The sequence below is a fragment of the Sycon ciliatum genome, chromosome 11 (genome assembly GCF_964019385.1).
Source record: "Sycon ciliatum chromosome 11, ocSycCili1.1, whole genome shotgun sequence".
Classification (NCBI taxonomy): Eukaryota; Metazoa; Porifera; class Calcarea; order Leucosolenida; family Sycettidae; genus Sycon; species Sycon ciliatum.
In genome coordinates this window covers 17745389-17765808 of record NC_088653.1, presented here as the reverse complement: position 1 = coordinate 17765808, position 20420 = coordinate 17745389, and the positions used below count along the sequence as shown (strand labels likewise).

General features: G+C 47.4%; 2 protein-coding genes across 2 annotated transcripts; both read right to left on the bottom strand.

Moving 5' to 3' along the window:
* Nucleotides 1–8862: 8862 nt before the first annotated feature.
* LOC135827464 (uncharacterized) lies at nucleotides 8863–14894 on the bottom strand. Its single transcript, XM_065339958.1, has 2 exons — nucleotides 14746–14894; nucleotides 8863–11587 (listed from the first exon to the last, which is right to left on the bottom strand). Exons 1-2 carry the CDS (start codon nucleotides 14873–14875, stop codon nucleotides 8877–8879), a joined length of 2841 nt encoding a protein of 946 aa, XP_065196030.1. The 5' UTR covers nucleotides 14876–14894; the 3' UTR covers nucleotides 8863–8876.
* Nucleotides 14895–17520: 2626 nt separating this feature from the next.
* LOC135827149 (uncharacterized) lies at nucleotides 17521–20347 on the bottom strand. The gene is made up of 2 exons (XM_065339674.1): nucleotides 19864–20347; nucleotides 17521–18209 (listed from the first exon to the last, which is right to left on the bottom strand). The coding sequence occupies exons 1-2, from the start codon at nucleotides 20210–20212 to the stop codon at nucleotides 17521–17523; spliced, it is 1038 nt and encodes a 345-aa protein (XP_065195746.1). The 5' UTR covers nucleotides 20213–20347.
* Between the last annotated feature and the right edge of the window lie 73 nt (nucleotides 20348–20420).

Below are 20420 nucleotides of genomic sequence, written 5' to 3'. Positions count from 1 at the left end.
CGTCGAAGTGGCGTAATTCTATGGTGCATTCTTACGAATAGTTTTCAGGTGGGGATGCAGAGAATGAGATTTTCGATCTCTACTCACCTCTTCTGTCTGATCTACTCACCTCTTCTGTCTGATCTACTCACCTCTTCTGTCTCATCTACTCACCTCTTCTGTCTCATCTACTCACCTCTTCTGTCTCATCTACTCACCTCTTCTGTCTGATCTGCTCACCTCTCGAGCTGTCTGTATCTGCGCCTAGATCCTGGAGGGTGGTAGCTTACCTGCGAATGCGGAAAACTCGGTATTCAGCCGACTGTCACGCGAACCGTTTCTTCTGTTGCACCTACTAATATAGCATACCATTTTTTCTTAGGAAGCTATGGAAAGAAAACGAGCAGTAGTGGTAGCGACTTCGGCGATGTACTTATGGTAAAGGTGTTTGCTCCTTCCGCCAGAGCTTGCGCTTTTCCGTCAACTTGACTTGACACTTGATCAAGACTGTCATCCAGAGCACTGGAGAAGTCCATCGAACCTTCAAATTCTTTTCTCTCGAAAAATGACAGATTCTGCTTGAAAAGCAGTGCAATGGGCAGAACCTTAACACACCTTATGGCAGGCACGTCTTTGAATTCTGCTCCATTTCTCCATTTCATTTCAACCCAAATCAGGGAAATTAGACCCAATTTATCAGCACGCTGCTCCCGCTACTCACTGTATTAGCATGTCTTCCCCTTGGCTCTGTCTTCCCTGGCATTATGTTCTCTGCTGGACTGTGCACTTCAGTATATTAAACAAATTAAATAATCTGTAAATGGCACTTGGCACATGCAGTCCATGCTCATCCAGTGCTCAGTTCTTACTGTGTGTCTGATTCGGATTTGGATTTCCAAGAAGCAGAGGACCAGGTGACTTGCGTACAAAACACACGCACCGTTGCATATTGAACTCAAACCCACACACACAACACATCGTGAAGCCTGAACAGTACCGATTGGCATCAGTGGCCACTTGTTTCAAGAACAACAGTGAAAACTAGGGTGCAATGCGGTGAACACCGTGATGTGAACTGCAAAGTTTCCAAGTTACTTGTAGATAGAAGTACAGCAGCTTGTACAATGAGAAAATTATAACGAATGACTGCCATTTCACACAGTGTGTCACATGTCGCAAATATGGACAGTTAAAAGTCTCACAATGCGCCATGTGACACGTTTCCACATGTCACACACTGGTCGGAGTAGTGCCTGTGAAATCAGCAGCTACCCGTCCTTCCAGTACATGCGGAAATAGGGTTAGCTAGTAATAAAAGGGGATAATGATAATTATCAGTAAAATCCTCCATCACTGACCAGATAACCACCCACTCGCCATGTAGCGAATGTCCCAGTACTTTAGGGAATTTCCAAGATTAGAGTTTGCCAAAATGACAAACCCTTGTGGAAGAGTTACACTCTAGTGTACAGACAGTCCACCCCAGTGAACAGTGAAGACTACCAGTACATACAAAGACTTTAGTGTAGATAGCCATATCTAGAGTCCAACATCATCCACACCAAACTAACCGGCCAAGTGTTACTCCATACAGCATTCACGACAGATCAGCATGCTTTCCAGTAGAGCGGCTGCTTTTTCAAAGGCGTACGGCCTGTTGGGCAAGTTCTTCATACAGTTACCACTTTTCTCTCCACACGGCTACCTTTTTCTCCGTACAGTGCTCGTATGCTGTAGGGTAGCGCGATGCCTTAGTCGTAAATATTCTCCCCTCGAAGCCACTGGTCCTCTCCGCAACAACGAGAATGCTTGTCGCAGACGTGCACGCGCCGCCGAATGCTATCATTGCCAGCGCAACATCTTGTGGTCAGCCAGCTTCCTATCGAAACTTGAGTGATGAAAACGGACGAGGTGATCTGAGACAGAGTGAGCAAGTGAAATCGGACGTCAAAGAAATTAAATGTTTAAAATTCATCTGAGAGTTACTGGTGAGTTGCGTAGCCAGCTGCAGTCCTGGTCGGTAGGAAGTGGTGACGGTAGTTCAGGATGGTCTTCTTCCATCAGTCAGCTGCCAGCCATTTCGCTACAGTGGCGATGCTACTAGCTCCAGACGTGGAGCCTTCCAATTCCAATCGTCTTCTCTTCAAAGCAGGCGTGCAAGAAAGGAATGAGGTTAGACTGTTTTGATTTTATTCTGGGATGGGGCTACACCTTGGACAGAGGTGTGACCCCCGTCCAGAACTGTGACTTGTTTCACTCTCTGATTGTTAGTGGCAGGCGGTTAGCCATGTTGACGGCTGCTGGAAAGAAGAGATAGCACTTCACAGTTGCGGCATCAGCTCGGATTGGGAGTAGAAGCTGGAAGGTCACGCCCACTGATCTAGGGATTCGGCTGTTTACGCTTCGTAATCTTGCAATTTCGAATGTGAGATTTCACGGCCAATTTCGCTCTTCTCACGTTGTAACGTGAGAAGTTTTTTTTCTTTTTTTCAACGCAACCAAGCCTCTTATACGGGCAAAATATACAACGTTACGTAACGTAACGTAACGTAACGTGATAAGTTCACGCCAGAGAGCTAGAGGGCCAACTCACGGTTAGAAAAGGCGATGGAACGTACGTTTCTTTCTCACGTTCGAAATTGAAAATAACATGAAGCGTAAACTCTCTATTATGTGCGGGTAACACGTAGAGATGTGCTCTTAGATATTCATTGTAGATCTGCTGCTTGTGATTTTACAGCAAAGAACCCGCTTTCATTCACACAATCGTAAACCTAGAAGGTATGATGTACATGCATGTACATGTACTCGGATGTAGGGGAATTCTATGGTTCAATTCCACCAATAGTTTGCAGATACTTCGAAGTATGTATGCAGTGAATGGGGTTTTCCGTCTTTCACCACATTGTGGTGGGCGTGATCTACTCACCTCTGGAGCAGCATCTACGCCTTGACCCCGGAATGTGGTGGAGTTCCTGCGGATGCGGAAAACGGGGCCAACAGCCGAGCCTCACACGAACCGTTTCCCTTTTGTACTTACTTATAGTGCGTGCCATACATGCTTACTAGTATATATTTCTCCCTAAAACAGAGAGGTTCCAGGCTGTCCAAGAGATTGCTCAATACCGAGTGGTAGAGCTGGTTCAAACAATAGGAGGACAGAGAAAGTGTTTTTACTCCGAATTTCACGCACTAAGCGATCATCAGAAAACAGTAATGAGAAATCTGGATCAGTATTGGTTTATATACTCACAAAGCAAAGTGTAAATAGCTGCAGCATGGCGCAAATCTAAAAGTTGTGAATGGCGGCAGTGCATCATGAGGCAAATCCAAAAGTAAAAGTGTGAATGACAGCAGTGGTGAAAGGTGACAACCAATGGAGCCGGTTGTCTCTTACTTAATTAGGTGATGGCTGCAGATGGTTTAAAGTTCCGAAGGTAGTACTTATTCTTATGGCGACACTTCGACACAAGCTCACTCCTTTTGTTGAGAGAGAGGTGCTTGGGTGCTTGCGCGATTGTCAATTTTTCTGCCAGGCACAGGTTGCACCTTTTGCTTTTGTTGCTGTAGGCCGCTGCTCTGCGGTGTATCGCCCATTGAATGCTGCATGCCTTCCCTTCATCCTTTTTGGTCCAGACGTACTGCGATAGGCGAGTGTCCTTCTAGTGTTGTCTGTGGCGGAATGAGGATTGGTGGTTATAGTAGAGTTGTTTGAATGTTGTTGCTGTTAATCCAGTATACTCCTTCTTCTCCATACCTGCGGTGACTCTTGCCTTATATACGATGCTCTCCGTTAGACACGCTCCGTCCAGTGGACATGAGTCTTTCGCCCGACGGTTACAAGTCCTGGTGTCGTTGTCACCTCCGTTAGCTTGTTTCTTGGGTCGTAGAATTGTGTTATTGTGTTGTTTGATGATAGTGGCCATATTCTGCATGCAACTGTAGCTAACCTTTACAGAGTTCCGGTTGAAGATTTTGTTGAGGCTTGAGCCTTTGCGGAAGTGTTTGGCCACTAGCTGGAGGAAGAGATGTCCGATGTCGGGGTCGACGTTCTTGCTAAATGTTTGGTTGAACCATAATGTTCCGGGGGCGATTCCCTTTCTTCTTCTTTTTTGTCAAAATACTGTACGTTCTCCCGGTATCCGCTCTTCCTCAGCGCGTCACTGTAGATCGGAGTCGCATCTCTGAAGACGTCTTCATCATTGGAAATATCTGTTAGTCTTCTGCTGATCGATGAAGGTAGGTTCTGGATGATTGTAGGTGGATGATTTGACTGGCAGTTGATGTACATCGGCTTGTCGTTCGGTTTCCGGTAAGGGCAGTACTTTCCGGTCGTCAGGTCCAATGTCACGATGTTTCTATATTTCTCCTTATTGGAAAACTATTGAACGAAAATATGTATTACTGTTCTGTAGTGTACTGCACCCGGGCTGAAACGTTTGGTTCTCTTTCCGAAACACTTGTTGGTTTTTTTTCAAGTTATCGACCTCCAATATCAGTTGCCTCCTTTTTCACCTCCCTGACGAAATCTACATCTCACCAGTAAACCTTGATACCAAGAGTCTATCAAGACGCCAGCTCTTAATATGTGGCTTATTCGGCGTTGGAATGTCCAGGGGACAAGGGGACTTGCGTACAAACCACTCACACCCGTGCATTATCAACTCAAACGCACAAAACACATCGTCAAACCTGGACAGTACGGATGGGTATCAGTGGCCACTTGTTTCAAGGACAACAACAGTGAAATAGAACTAGGGTGCAATGCGCTGAATACCGTGATGGTAACAGCACAGTTGCCTATTTAAATAGAAGTACAGCAAATGGTACAATGAGCAACTTATAACGAATTACTGCGATTTCAAATTTCAAATGGGGACAATAAAAACGTCTCACGATGTATCGCTAACGCAAAAAGATTGACAACGGCTGGGACTGTTGGAGGTACAATGTATACTAGCAAGAGTTCATAACCCCCAAGAGTGTGCAACTCCTGATCAGTCTGTGTATGGAAGCCCGCTCGGCGGAATTCCTTCATTGCGTCATTTTTGGTGCAGTGCGATGAGTCACGCGGATGAATTCTTCGAAAATTTTACAGTCAAACCAGGATGCTTCCTCAGGGTAAACTGCCTAAACTGCGAATCTGGTCTGAGCCTCAAGAATTACTAGAAGTAAAACAAAGCACACGATCCAAAGACAAAACCATTAATTTTTTCGATGCAATGTTAATGGTGACTCTACGTCCGAATTGTCTTAAAAAAAGCTTCGAAAAGTCGAGCCTACAGCCTTGAGTTAGAAGTGGTTCAGGGTATAGTTTCTAGAAATCGCAAAGAACCCAAAATAATTATTTGCCTCGGATGACACGCTGCGCATGACGTAATGTAGGAATTTCGCCGAGCGCTGGGTCTATGCCAGTTGCACACTCTTGGGGGTTATGAACTCTTGGTACTAGGTCTCAGCCTCAGGTGAGATTCTGATAGCACAACTGTACTGTAAAGTGTAATGGTCCGGTTTTTTTTACTAAAATAAAGCTTTTTTAACACATACATGGTATCTTGTGTTTGGGGGGGGGGGGGTCAACACTTTTGCAGCACCTGTGGCATTGAGTTTCACAAACTAGTGATTGTGGGCATGGTGAACCTTTTTTTGCCTGAAATTGGCATGTGATTTGGCCATCCAGCGCTGCAGTCCTCCATGCATATGTCGCCTGTATCATTCGACTAGTAATCAAATCAGGTGATTCCCTAACCAGGATTATTTGCCGACGATGTACCTTGAAAAATCAGACTCGTGTTGGAACACAGGCTTCTATATGAGGCAGGCTTTGATACTATACACTACGGAATAATTCTGCTAGTGTCTGCGTGCGGACATTAATAACAAGTCAGTGGTGGAGACCTCAGCAAACAAAATACCTAGCTCAGGTGATTGTCATGCATGCGGTCTTCATGGTTGGGCCATGAGGTGTGGGAAATGTGAAGTGCCGACAAGTGCAATAACTGGTCTTGACTGTGCACCAGGGAGTTTGAGTAACGGTATCCAAATCGTTTTCTCTCTGTGTCTGTGTCTCTATCTCTGTCCGTCTCTGTCTATCTCTGTCTCTGTGTCTCTGTCTATCTCTGTCTGTCTCTGTGTCTCTGTCTATCGACTCTCTCTCCTCTCCCTCCCCCCCCCCCCCCCTCTCTCTCTTTCACACACACACACACACACACACACACACACACACACACACACACACACACACACACACACACACACACACACACACACACACACACACACACACACACACACACACACACACACACACACACACACACACACACACACACACACACACACACACACACACACACACACACACACACACACACACACACACACACACACACACACACACACACACACACACACACACACACACACACACACACACACACACACACACACACACACACACACACACACACACACACACACACACACACACACACACACACACACACACACACACACACACACACACACACACACACACACACACACACACACACACACACACACACACACACACACACACACACACACACACACACACACACACACACACACACACACACACACACACACACACACACACACACACACACACACACACACACACACACACACACACACACACACACACACACACACACACACACACACACACACACACACACACACACACACACACACACACACACACACACACACACACACACACACACACACACACACACACACACACACACACACACACACACACACACACACACACACACACACACACACACACACACACACACACACACACACACACACACACACACACACACACACACACACACACACACACACACACACACACACACACACACACACACACACACACACTCTGTCTCTCTCTGTCTCTGTCTCTCTCTCTCTCTCTCTCTGTATGTCTGTTTGCCTGTCTGTCTGTCCGTCTGTCTGTTTGTCTGTCTTTCTCATGTGAAACGGGTGTGCGCATTGAGCAAGTTTCCAGCGATTTGCCAAGCGCGATAGTGCCACGCGATAAGTACCTGGGACATAGTCAATTTCATTCGGGATGCCAGTGGTATCCCCGCTGTGAATATAGTGTGCATACATGACATGATTCATTGTAATACATCCGCCACACACAAAAAGTCGCTTCGTGGTCCTTCAGAATACAACACTGTATTATGAGTGTAAATAAAAAAAGATGAACGAAAACAATTTCACGGTTCGCGTGAGACTCGGCCAAAGGCCCAGTTTTCCGCATCCGCAGGAACGCCACCACCCTCTTGGATCAAGGCGCAGATGCAGCTCCTAAGCGGTGGGAGGTGAGTAGATGAGACCCACCACAAAGTGGTCAAAGACCGAAATCCCATTCACTGCGATAAAACATGCTTTTATTCCCGTAGCGATGCAGAAGACGCTACTTCAGTAACGTCTGGCGCTAGCCAAGGTCCACACAGCTCTAATTTGATATTTATTCCCGTAGCGATGCAGAAAACGTTACTTCAGTAACGTCTGGCGCTAGCCAGGGTCCACACAGCTTTAATTTGGTGTTTATTTGTTTGTTTGTTTGTGCCATCGGCATACCTTGCACTATCTCGTACCTGTCCCGTGCCGTACTTACCATCAAAGACAGCTAGCCACAAACAGATGCCACAATATTCAAATGCTTGTAGGGCTTTCAAATGCAAGATCATAATGTGAAGCAACTTGGAAGAATTCGTATGTATGCGAAGTGTATTGGGGGAATGCATGGAGGGCGATAGTGCGGGTTTGAATCCCAGGTTATGTCTTGAGAAAAAATCGGAGAAATGAAGAATTTATAACATCCATATGCTTTTTTTTGCCTAGGTAATAAAGGTAGTAGTATTATTAGTAGTATTTTATTATTTAACATCGAACAACCCAACAGTGTTGACACACAAATTCAAAGAGCGCCGATGACGCAAACGATGAGGCAAAGAGGAAAAAGAAAAGGTAAAAGATGAGGCTATAGACAATGTGAAGACCCAGTGAAGGTAAAGATAGTGAAGAACATACAATGGTGTGACTTGCACCAAGGAAAAAGAAGTCAATAAGGATATGGAACGGTCACTCAAGTGGTAGACGGTGTCGTATTACCGGTATACCCTCGAATGCAAAGAGGAAGTTTGATGTAGCTAATCAATGGAAAAACACATTTCCATCAGTTCTAATAACATGCATGATGATAAATAATAATAATAATAATAATAATAAAATGAGCTAGCTAGGCAAAAAAAGCATAGCGTAAGGCCCTGAGCTTCCAAGCTCTCTCGTTTTAAATGAGCCAGGTACCCTTATAAAAGAAATATCACACCTTCGCCAATACGGTCATGTACATGTATTTCTTGTTCTTATGCAAGCATGGTGACATGCAACGGTCGACAGTAATATCAATGCACTAGTATCTGTACATTTTGTCTATGTCCACATAACACAGGTGAATGTTTGCCAAGCGAGTTATCTTCGTTCTTGGCAATGAAGGCATCCCGAAAATAGATTCAGTGAGAAACGAAAGAAGAATGGGAAGGTGCTAGGTGGACAGATGTAAAACGAGAGTGTTTGTGGGTGATGTGTGTGGCAGTGGGAGAAGCGGGAAGTAGAGGATTTCTGGACAGATGGACCCGGTGTGATGTGCTATTACAGTGTGCAGTCATGTGTATGTGTGTGTGGGTCGGTGGGGGGGGGGGGGGGGGGGGGATTTCCCGTCAGATCGCCTCTGTGTGATTCGCAATTATAGTGTGCAGTCATGTATGTATGTGTGTGGGGGGGGGAGGGGAGGGGGGGGGGGGTGGGGGGTGGAGGAGGAGTTCCAGTCAGACCGTCTCTGTGTGATTTATGCTCTGTGCGTGATCATGGTGATGGCACGTTGTGTCAGGGACAGAGGGATTACTGCTGCACACTGTTTCAGACACTACGCTGTTTTCGTATTTGACAGTTCCACGGTCAAGACACTGCCGTCCGTTAGGTAGGTGCTCGCACACAGGGTTCTTCTTTGCGATTGACTCGTCGAAAGCAGTAGAGACAGCGTGTGCGACTTTATCGACATTGCCCTCGAACCACTCCTGTTCGTAGAGGAGGTTCTCTTCCATGAAGTCTTTTTCGGTGTCCCTTGACGATGGAGTGCCCAGCCTATGACACTCATATTGTTCGAATATCGAATCTGACAGCTTGGTGTTGTGAAGTGAACTACTCGTCTTGATGTAAGACAACTTATTGTAGTCTCCCTTCGCTTGCTCACAGCGCCCAGCCGCATCTAAATGGCTGTATTGTCGGTTGGCTGCAAGATGTTGGTTGGTGACTTCACTGCTGCTTTCGCCACTGGTTTTCACCTCAGTTGGCAACTTTCCTGTCTCACCGTCAAGTCCTTGCTGTTCGTTCAGAAGATTCTCAGGCATGGAGTCTTCTTCGGCATCCCTTGTCGAAGCGGTACCCAACTTGTTATACTCGTCTTGTTCAAATACCGAATCTGAGAGCTTTGTACTACTCGTTGTGACTTTGGATAACTTATTGTACCCACCCTTCGCTTGCTCGAAGCTGCCAGCCACATCTAAATGGCTGTATTGCTGGTTGGCTGCACGATGTTGGTTGCTGACTTCGCTGCTGCTTTCGCCGCTGCTTTTCACGTAAGTTGGCAGTTTTCCTGTGTCACTGCCAAGTCCTTGCTGTTGGTAGAGGAGGTTCTCAGCCATGGAGTCTTGTTCTGCGTCTCTTAACGGTGTGATACGCAGCTTTTCATGCTCATCTTGTTCGAATATCAGATCTGATAGCTTGGTGTTGTGAAGTGAACTACTCGTCTTGACGTTTGACGACTTATTGTAGTCTCCCTTCGCTTGCTCACAGCGCCCAGCCGCATCTAAATGGCTGTATTGCTTGTTGGCTGCAAGATGTTGGTTGTTGACTTCACTGCTGCTTTTGCCACTGGTTTTCAAGTCAGTCGGCAGCTCGCCTGGTGCTTGAAACTGTGGCATGGTATCTTGCACTGACACAGAACTTCTGCACTGGGCTTGGTATATCCGGTTGTAGTGTGTTGGTGCAGTTGTTGCTTGAAAGGCGCCGGACTCTCTCTCGAAGACGTCGCAGTATCGCTCGCTGCATGATGGCCCACAGCTGTGCGAGGCCGTGCCACAGCTCGATATGGCACCTTGCCTTCGCATCTGGGCAGTAGAGTGGTTTGTTGATGCTTGCCCAACTGCTGTTTCGCTGCGTGGTTGGTCATACTGCACTGTGTTGCATTCGACAGCCGCCGAGCCATGCTTGTTCAAGTCACTCTTTGAGTGCGCATCAGTGCCTTTGCCTTGTGGCTTTGCACTCGTCTTTTGGCCCGCCTCATGCTTCGTTGGCTTAGGGCGCTGCCTCATGACTCTTATAACGCTCAGGATTGTGCTAGACATTGAGAAAAGTCGCACCTCCTTCCCTCTGCTACTACTGGTGGTGCTGTTTGCAGGGCTGGTGTCCAGCAATCTGGGACTGCTGTGCCTTGGGGTGAGGTCAACAGTGGCATACTTGTCCGGTTGGTTGCTCGGCGAACAATATCCGCTAGCGTCTCGGGACGGCGCCGCCGCGAAAGCAAACCCGTCCGCTTCTTTCTGGTCGCCAGGAAAACTGCCCGACATTGCCAGGTTCTGGCGGACGGCGCTCGGATTCAGGCTGGCATCGCCCTGGTGGGTACCCTGCGACACGCCGTACGAGCTATACTCCGAACCGGAGCCTAGTAGCGCATGTTCACTCACCTCGCTGTCATCACAGCTGCCTGGAGCCGGCTTATCCTGATTGACCGACACGGCGTTGTTCGTCTCGGCATACATGTCATAATCACAGTCCGCCGTTGCTTTGCCACCCGCACCGCCACCAGCCAGTATCTCAGTGCTGCTCTTTGACACCAGATTGTTCCAGCTGTGCGTTCTCACTGCATCGACGACTCTGTCTAGACGCGACGCGGCTGCCGCGGGCACTTCAGCACTGCCGTGGCTGTCGTCTTCGTCGTCGTCGTGTGATGCCCGTTCAAACCGACAGCCGTAGTCCATAGCTTCATAGATTTCATCCCTACGCATGCTGTGGTACGTGGCTGTGTAGGGGGATGTGGCCGCGTATGGCGAATCACTGTAGGTACCCTCGGCATTGCCAGCCAATGCAGCCACACCAGCTGTTTCCTCATACACCTCGATGCTGGCCTCGAGCGACAGTGGTGCGTCACTGTCCCGGGTTGCTATGCTACTGCCAAGGGTTGCTAGGTTACTGCCAACGGTTCCCATGCTACTTCTTGCCGTTGATGCGCCGCTGCTGGCGTTGGTACTGCCGGTGGCCGCGTATATATCATAATGCTGTGCGTGCTGCCAAGTCGAGTAGCCGGAATCCATGCCGATATGCTGACTGACGTTACTCGTGGCAACGGCAGTTTTGCCACTATAGCCACTGCTGGCGCCGGCGGTGCTACCAACAGCGGACACGTTGCTGAGGATCGATGCCCTGCTGATCGTGGGGCTAAGCGACGGGGAGTTGCTCTGCATCAGCGACAGTGAGGTTTCTGCATGTAAACAACGGGAGAATGTAACAAAACACAAACCAACACAGTCAAACAACTATTAGTGCCCATTGCGCATTGCCAAATATGGAATGTAAGAGTAATGCACGTGAGTACACTGGGATCAGCAATGCACTGTTCAACACCCCAGTCCGTGCGCCAGGCCACTGAGTGGGCCGTTTTCATTTTCCTGGGTCCGATCCCGCGGGAAAAAGTCTGCACAAAACTGTGTTGGTGAAGATGATGACGACAATGGCAGTTGGGGGAGAAATTTGGCAATTGTTTTGGCCTTTCTCGCGGCCTGTCTTCGCTCCTTTGCCTTTGCAGCAATGGAAGATGATGAGTTCAATGTTGTGCTTTGACGCCGAGTAGAAAATTTGAATCGCAAACGCCATCTTGGCCTTTATTTATGGAAGAAACTGCTCTCCCCGATTTGCTGGTTTCGCCGACTGGCATCGAGAAGTAGACGAGCTGCGCTTTCCAAGAGCCGCGGACACCAAGCTCTCATGGCGGATCTTAGTAAGTACATATTGTTGTGTAGTGAAATGATAATGGTTTGAGCATTCCTGCCTGGAATAACCGATGGCACTAAGTGGAATCTCAAAATTGTTTTTTAGTATTTTTACGAGCACAAGTGTTGCCTTGTTGAAAATAGCACAACAAGAAGAAAGAAGCATCCAAAGGAATACGATGTCATAAATAAATGTTTTCTCTTCCCTTTTAGTGTGCCTGTGCTTAGGATGGTACTGTTGAGGAATCCAAAAGTGCGAAATTTGTATGTCTTTATACTCTGTATAATTATTGTAAAATTTGCATGACATTTTAGTGGGTATGGACTTGTAGTTGTATTCTCTTGAGATGTACCCTCGTTGCTGCTGCTGCATGGCTGCAGATGGACATGCTGGACTTAATTGCCATGAAAGCTTCTCTTGGTGTCATTGTAATAATTCATTCTTTGTTGATATTATCGATTGAAACGAACCGAATGCTGTCTCGTTTCATGTACGCCGCTGACGCAGCTCCCCTGCATTCATAGTTTGGTGGCTGAACCAAGAGTCCATAGCCCCAAGAGCATGCAACTTTGCACGAGGGGTCTGAAGGGGCTTGCTGCCCACATTACGTAGCGACAAACTGAGGTACCGGCTGGGGCAGTGCGTCAACGATCTGCTGTGGTTTCCAGATTGAAAGCGCGCTTTTTCTCATAAGAACCTTACCTTATGAAGGTTTGTGTGCATGGTGTATCGCATGCAGACACTGCCTCGAACCTGCTGTGTTTCTGTGTGTAACCGATCCACCAGGGGTTAATAATCCGGGTTACGTCCTCTTGGCAGAACTACCGGCAGTGATGCCCAGCCATGCCAACATTCTAAAGCGCGATGCATAATATCACTTCTGCGACGCGATGTGATGCGCGACGATGTGATTGAGAAATTTTTCTGCAAATTGTTGCAGTGAGTGCTGCTTCACTGGAACCAAAATATGGTTCAAGTGAAGCAGCACCCACTGCAATTATACTAATAGGGACAACCAAATCCACTTCCATGGAGTTCAGTGTATTATCTGTATAACATTGGAAAAGTGTAGTATATAAAGAGCGGAGCACTTTTTTCCATTGAATTACTTTCTGTGTTTCATGCATTATTCCTCCTGTCGTTAAAAACTTAAAATGCTGCCTTATCTTGTGCGATCTGTGTGTCTTCTCAGGTAGATCGTGCTCCAACGCGTCTTGGCATTGTGTGAGAACAGCACGAAGAGGACCTTGGGTATTGCAGCCTTTCCGCAGAAGGAGAATGACTCACTTCTTTGTGCTAGTGTGCAAACATCCATGTGTTCTCCCAGTACTGCTGTTAGCTCAGCCAGAGGATTATCACAGATCTGAGTGTGACAAGCGATCAGCTGTAATAGCTTTGTTGTGAATGCTTGCACTGCTGTCAACTATTATCCATTCTAGCTGTGCCTCGTAGCACTTCTTGCAAAAGACATCAATGGAGCGAAGACAGGCTGCGAGAAAGGCCAAAACAATTGCCAAATTTCTCCCCCAACTGCCATTGTCATCATCATCTTCACCAACACAGTTTTGTGCAGACTTTTTCCCGCGGGATCGGACCCAGGAAAATGAAAACGGCCCACTCAGTGGCCTGGCGCACGGACTGTTATGTGAGTACGCTGGGATCAGCAATGCCCTGTTCAACACCCCAGACGACCATGCCCAGGTTGCTGTGTGGGGTGTTTGCGGTACAAATTCTGTCATTGCACAATGGGCTTACAATGTAGGGGCCGTCCGTAATTATCGATCTTTTTCACAAAGAGAAAAGTTTCGTTTATGGGTGGATGGGTTGAGGAGAGTTTCGTTTTGAAAAATATCGATAGCTGAAACATCAATCAATTCTAGCTGTGTAATCAATTTATTTCAGTTGAAGGGAGTGGGTAGGTGGGTGGGGGAGGGTCATAACTAAACTTTATCGTTTCATGAAAATTATTGATATTGCTAGACTCCCCCCCCCCCCCCTTACTGGGTGTTGAGTGTACCAGCTCAATCATGCAATGTGCTATAATTGGGGTCTATGAAAAGCAGCTATATTTGACCAGGACATACAAGAAAGAAAAATCACTGTAATTTGGTATCCCCATCAACGTAGTCAAGTGGTGTGCTTCACTGTCCGAAGAGTGCTCAATACCCATGTAGAACAGAGCCTTGTACACAAGAGAGAGATTGGAAGGTTTGTCACAACTCTGAGTTTCACGTGTTACTACCCGCCTACTAATGTTACTTGCCTGATGATCGTAGTAATACGTGAAACTCAGAGTTGTGACAAACCTTCCAATCTCTCTCTTGTGTATCCCCATCAACGTTAAGGCTAGGACAACAGTCTTAACAATCCAGTAGGCAAAGATGCCTTTAGAGCATGTGATGTGCGTGAGATACACTGCAAAACTCGGAATGCATGCACACACGCGCACATACGTGCAAACAATCGTGTGCACGCACACACACACACGCACACACATGCACACACGCACTTACGCTTACACACACACACACACACACACTTACACCCCCCACACACACCCGCATACACATGCACACGTGCACTTACGCTCACACACACACACACACACACACAATTACACCCCCCCCCCACACACACACACACACTTACTAGACACACGCCCCCTCTCAGCAACACTATGCTTCTCGCCGACGTCTCTCCTCGCCGTATAAGTGCTGTGGTACCTGTCTTGAAAACTGGTGCGGGACAGATGAGTGTGCTTTGTGGAGGTAATTGACATTATTGGTCTACTAGAACTAGTGTGGTTGTAGGAGTTAGAACCTTGGCCTGCCAGACGCAACCAAACATACAGACGCATATACAAGCTCGTGGAGAATTGTATTGAAAATGACAACGCATCCTATTTATTAATTTTATAAGACGAAAAGAGGACCAAAGAGCTACACGTTATGGTATGATATCGACTAACACCACCTATTTACCTGATGAAGGCAATTTGCCGAAACGTCGTAATATTGCGAAATGAGTTGAATTATTGCAGTGTTAATGGAAGAGAGCGTGTGTGCTCTCCTCTTTAAAACTGTTTATGAAACTGCAGGAAGCCTCCCCACTTTTACTTATTGCTTCCTCCGCGCCATTAAAATTGTCGCTTCGCACATCGCAATGTTTATGTGACTTGGCTCGCCTTAGTCAGACTGTCGGTAATAGCCGTTTTCTTTGTTTGAACATTGGTGCGACCCTTCCTGTGCAACGTCTACTTGTTTCTGAAGCCCTAGGGGTTTCAGACTTTGTCGGAGCTCTCTTCCGCACCAAACAAATTCATCGCGCTCCGCACTATTCCGCCCCAGACCGTGAATCGTTTTTTTCTGGAGTTCGTGCCATCCCACATCGCTCACGTGAGCATTCATCAAGATTGCAAGCTCGGGTATAAGAATGCTGGTATCTCTCCTGAATTTGCTTGCTGAAGTTGACGATGGCAAGAACGAAGTGTTCTCGGATTCCGAAACTGCGCTGGCTGTCTACATGTTACTGCGATGATAGCAGGTCTGAAAACAACAACAAAATCAACGAAGAGCTTGCCAAGGAAAGAAGGTGCGGAACTGCTTACCCTATCGCGCTGGAAAGTCACTTCAGTGTACTTGAAAAATGCTAGCTTGCCTTCATCGCCTGCCACCTGGAGGCATGGATCGCTTGAAAACGAAGTTTCTTGATCTGAATTTGAACGCGCGTCTTGTTCAGCGTATTGTTGAGTGCTGAAGGGTCCACCTCAAGCTCTGATGAAGACGTCGACCTTAGCTGCAGGTGCAGCGAAGCGGGAGGCCACAGACTAAAGCTTGGTTCGTCGACAATGCTCAGCCTCAATTTCTAGCTAATTTCTTCGCCCTTCGAGTGGACAAAATAAATTTGAAAAATCGCTCCGGGAAGCGACAATTTTAATGATGCGGAGGAAGTATCACCTACTTTCCTATTAACTAAAGGGACCCTAATGAGGTATTCGTAGGAACGCCGCCACCCTTCATCGCGAACAGTGAATTTTTAATATTATTTCTAACGAGGCATCCGGGGTTACCGATTTTGAATACCGTAAAATCGTGTATAAAAGCCGCGGCTTACAAGACTTTTGGGGAACATTTTGCAGTCTTCTATTATAAGACAGGCTTCTATACAAGACAGGTATTTCTATGTGTGTGCAAACACTAAAACCAGGCTTACGTGGGGACAGTGTATCTCGAAAAATCAGGCTTGTATTCAAAAACAGGCTTCTATAATATATGAATAACCGACGAGGAGACAACAGAGGTAGGGTTTTGTACAAGACACTACTGTATGATCACATACAGATATTATTTCACTAATTTATCGGTGTACTTTTATTTTCGGTACTTTCGGTGCATCTGTTTCACACCTAAAAATAATTCAATACACCGAACAAACACTAACACACATAATCCAATCGGGAACTGCTTCTCTGTACCGAAAATTTCAGTTCACCTAAACAGGCGTTTTGCCCTCATACCGAAAATGTTGAGCACCGAAAATTTCTGAAATTACAGTACTTCAACCATTTACCATGATGTAGCATATTAATACCGGGCTAAGACCTGTAGAAGCCGATGTCAGGGCTAGCCTGCTATTCCAGGGGCTAGGTCGCTATTCCAGGGGCTAGGCTGCAATTCCAGGGGCTAGGCTGCTATTCCAGGGGCGTAGCAGCCGGTCCGGCCAGTCCCGCTCTGGCCGGACTACTTTTTCGCCTGACCACGGCCAAAGGTGCCCAGAATGCAGGATTATGCACCCTAATTTCAAATTTTCCCGGGTGACAGCCACCCGGGACCAACCTCCTGCCGGACCTCCTCTAAAAGCTATCCTACGCGCCTGTTTTTCACACCAGGCTTCTATTCGAATCGGGTCGATTTCTAAGCATGTCAGCACTAAAAATCAGGCTGTATATGTGCCGCCAGTGTATTATGAAAATCAGGCATGTATTCCAAATAGGTTTCTCCCATGGATGTGAGCCAAGCGTTTAGACAAGACACTACTGAGTTTATGGAACCGGTTCAGATCGCAGTGTCTGTTCTTATGGCCGTGTCGGAAAATGTCCATGCAGAGCAATGAGAGAGCATGGTGGGAAAGATTAGACTGGAGTACGGTTGAGCGCCGAAGCACGTAGTGCCGAAGAACGGACAGGCTAGAATTTCGCCAAGCGCAGCATAGCCCCCCCCCCCCCCCCCACCACCACTGCCACGATTCAGGTTGTGCGTGCTTCCCCTAGCTGCATCTCATGTTTGGCATTTAAGTGGTCTTTGTAAAAGAAAAAAAAATAGCGAGGTATGCAAGGTGGCTCTACCTGGGCGTATCCTGCTAGTTTATAAGATTGATCCAGGCTACGAGGCTGACCCCCCCCCCCCCCCCCCTACTAGTTCTTAATCACCCGACAACATTGTTCTCTGACTCCAGAATGTCTTGTGAAAACCAAGCAGAAGGCCTACCTTCACTATCCTGTGAATCGCGCTTATCCAACGGTGGCAGCACAGAAATCTCTGTACTGAGGCGTTTTCGGTTGCTAATAATATTGTAGCAGGAGTACTCGGTGTCAGATCCCACACCGCTCTTATTGCCGACATTCTGAGAAGCGACCAGGTCTGAGTCCACGGACGCGGTCGGGTGCTGGATTCCGCTTTGCATCACGTCATAGTTGGGCGAGGAGCCGACGACGAGTTCTTTTTTCAGATGCAGGGACTTTGACCGCAGCGGGAAGCGGTTGTAATCGTTGCTGATGCGTCGTCGGCTGCTACACTCGTACCGATTCAGTGCTGCATCCGCCGAGTTTCGTCTCGCCGCCGTCGAAGTGTTTCCTGTAGAGCTGTAAGCCGCTTGCTGATGGAACGATGCCGTGCATAGCATCTCCGACTCGACCATCTCAGTGCTGGAGATTCTGGAGCTCACCGCGTCCATTCCGCTGCTGCACGATGGCGTTTCCGGCAAAGGCGTCTTCCTGGAGAAGCCGAAGCGCTGAAATAGAGCCGCGGAACGGGAATACGCTTGACGCGTCGTCAGTGTTGTGCTCGTGCAGCGGTTCATGTTATGCATCATGGTGCTCGTTACACTCTCATGATCTGCATGAAAAGAACAGCACGTGCAACTGTTATCATCATGGTGTCATCATAGTGTGTCATCATGATGACATCATTGTGTCACCATGATGTCATCATAGTGTCATGATGTCATCATAGTGTCCTGATTTCATCGTGATGTCATCATCTCAGTTGTGGCGCAAGAGACGGCCATTTACCAGTAAGTAGCGTGTGCTAAACTGCTAATGCGTTCAGACGACTCTGCATTCCCATACAGGTATACACACACACACATACACACACACACATACACACACACACATACAGGCACATGCACATATGTGCATATGCAAGCACAAATGCCCACGCGGATGCAAGGACACATACCAAAGGAACACTTCCAAAGGTAGAGTATTCCTTGTGGCAATTGGACAGCGACATTGCAACAAACCCAACACCTTCGGAAATGTTATGCACAAAGTGATCACAGATTTTATGTGGTATAGATGCTGGCCTTAACGGTTTTTTGAAACCAGAGGTCTGGACTTTTGAAATGAACTTTATTAACCCTTTACCGGTCTACCATAAGCGAACCGATACTATAGTATCGGTACGTTTGGCCCTCATTTTTTGGGGGTCTTGTTGCTAGGAGACAGCTAAAATGGCGTTCTACGCGTAGCTGAGGTCCAAGGCTTTCTGACGATGTACAAAACAACCATGCTTACCATACAAATTTTTGCCGTATCGAACGACTGGAGTTTGTTGAAATTGGAAAAGACGACCATCCGCCATTCGTGCATTTCGAGAATGCGAGTGCATCTCTTGGGGCCGTGTTTGACAAGCGTTCTGAGAGCAGTAACACCACCAGTCCAGGCTGGATCTCCCGGGAGGTTTTGCAGTGTAGTGTGTTGAGAAAAAGAGCTCCGTTGAGTCCTGCTAGTTCAAAAATATATCGTCCACGAATGAAGAAACAAAATTCTCCAAACAGAGAGGAAGCCTTCTTGCTGCCGACACGGCGACAGAGTCACAAGGACTCGTCAGGTGCGATCAGCTGATTCGCCCGGCCGTGAGAATCACGGCATGCGTAAGCTTGCGCCTGAGTGCTCATCTGAGCGAGAGTGAATCTGACGCGAGCAGCCCTGAGATGAACAAACCGATGCTGCGATATCGTGGAATGGGAATTGCTGCTGCTGGCGTATCGCCGATGGCGAGGTGTTGGTGTTCAATGGCGGTATTGTAGAGATCCTACATTTCTTGTAAAGATGTAGCCCTTACCTGATTGTTTATCGTACGACTTCAGCTCCATCACGAACTTGGTATGCCCTTCGTGCTGTGATATTCGTGTATTTCATTCGCAATTGTATTTTCTCTCAATTTGAAGGGCTACCATGGGCCCTATCCTTGCCTGGACCTAGTCATATTTGAATTTTCTGGACGCGTTCAGGCATACAGATTTTGAAAATATATGGTTTACCCATACCTACATCACATGGTTCTTGAGTTATTGCTGGTTGTGTGTACATGTATGTGCGTCACCACCCCTCACATACATTGAGATAGACCGGCAAAGGGTTAATAGTGAAAATGAGACAAAGGGTGGTAACCAACCACGGTTGTAACTATAAACTTCATTTTAAAATGAGAAGGAAAAGAGAGGAGAGGAAGAAGAGAATGAGAGGTGACTGTTTTTCCTTACCCGTAAGTGCAATGGAGAGGGAGGTGCTCCGCTTCCTGTGTGACGACTTCACCAGCATGTACGTTGCCATAGCGATCACGACACTACCGGCAATCACTGTGCTGGCGATCCACACAAGGCTGTTCTTGGCAAAGGCGGAGGGGATGGGGGCTGCCTCTTCGTCCGCACTACTGCCAACATCCACCGACACACTGCCGACCGACTCCATGCTGCTTGTGTTCCCGTGTGGTTCACGGGCGTACGTTGCGATGCACTCGTAGTCGCCCCCGTCGATTTTGGCAACCCACTCGAGGTCAAGGGTGATTGTCCAGTTGTACAGTATCGATGGAGCCATGGGCGGTGTTTGCATTGTCGATGTTGCTATGGTGTCGTGACCTTTATGTCGGTCGTCGTGCCGGTGGCTCCAAGTGAGGGAGATGAGAGCTGGAAAGCTGCTCACAGAGCAAGCAAGTGTGAGGTTTGAACCGTACGTGACTGTTGACTTGGCCGGCGAGAGGTGAAATACCGGAGGTACTGGGAAGGGACAAAAATTGAATACACACACACACAAAAAAACA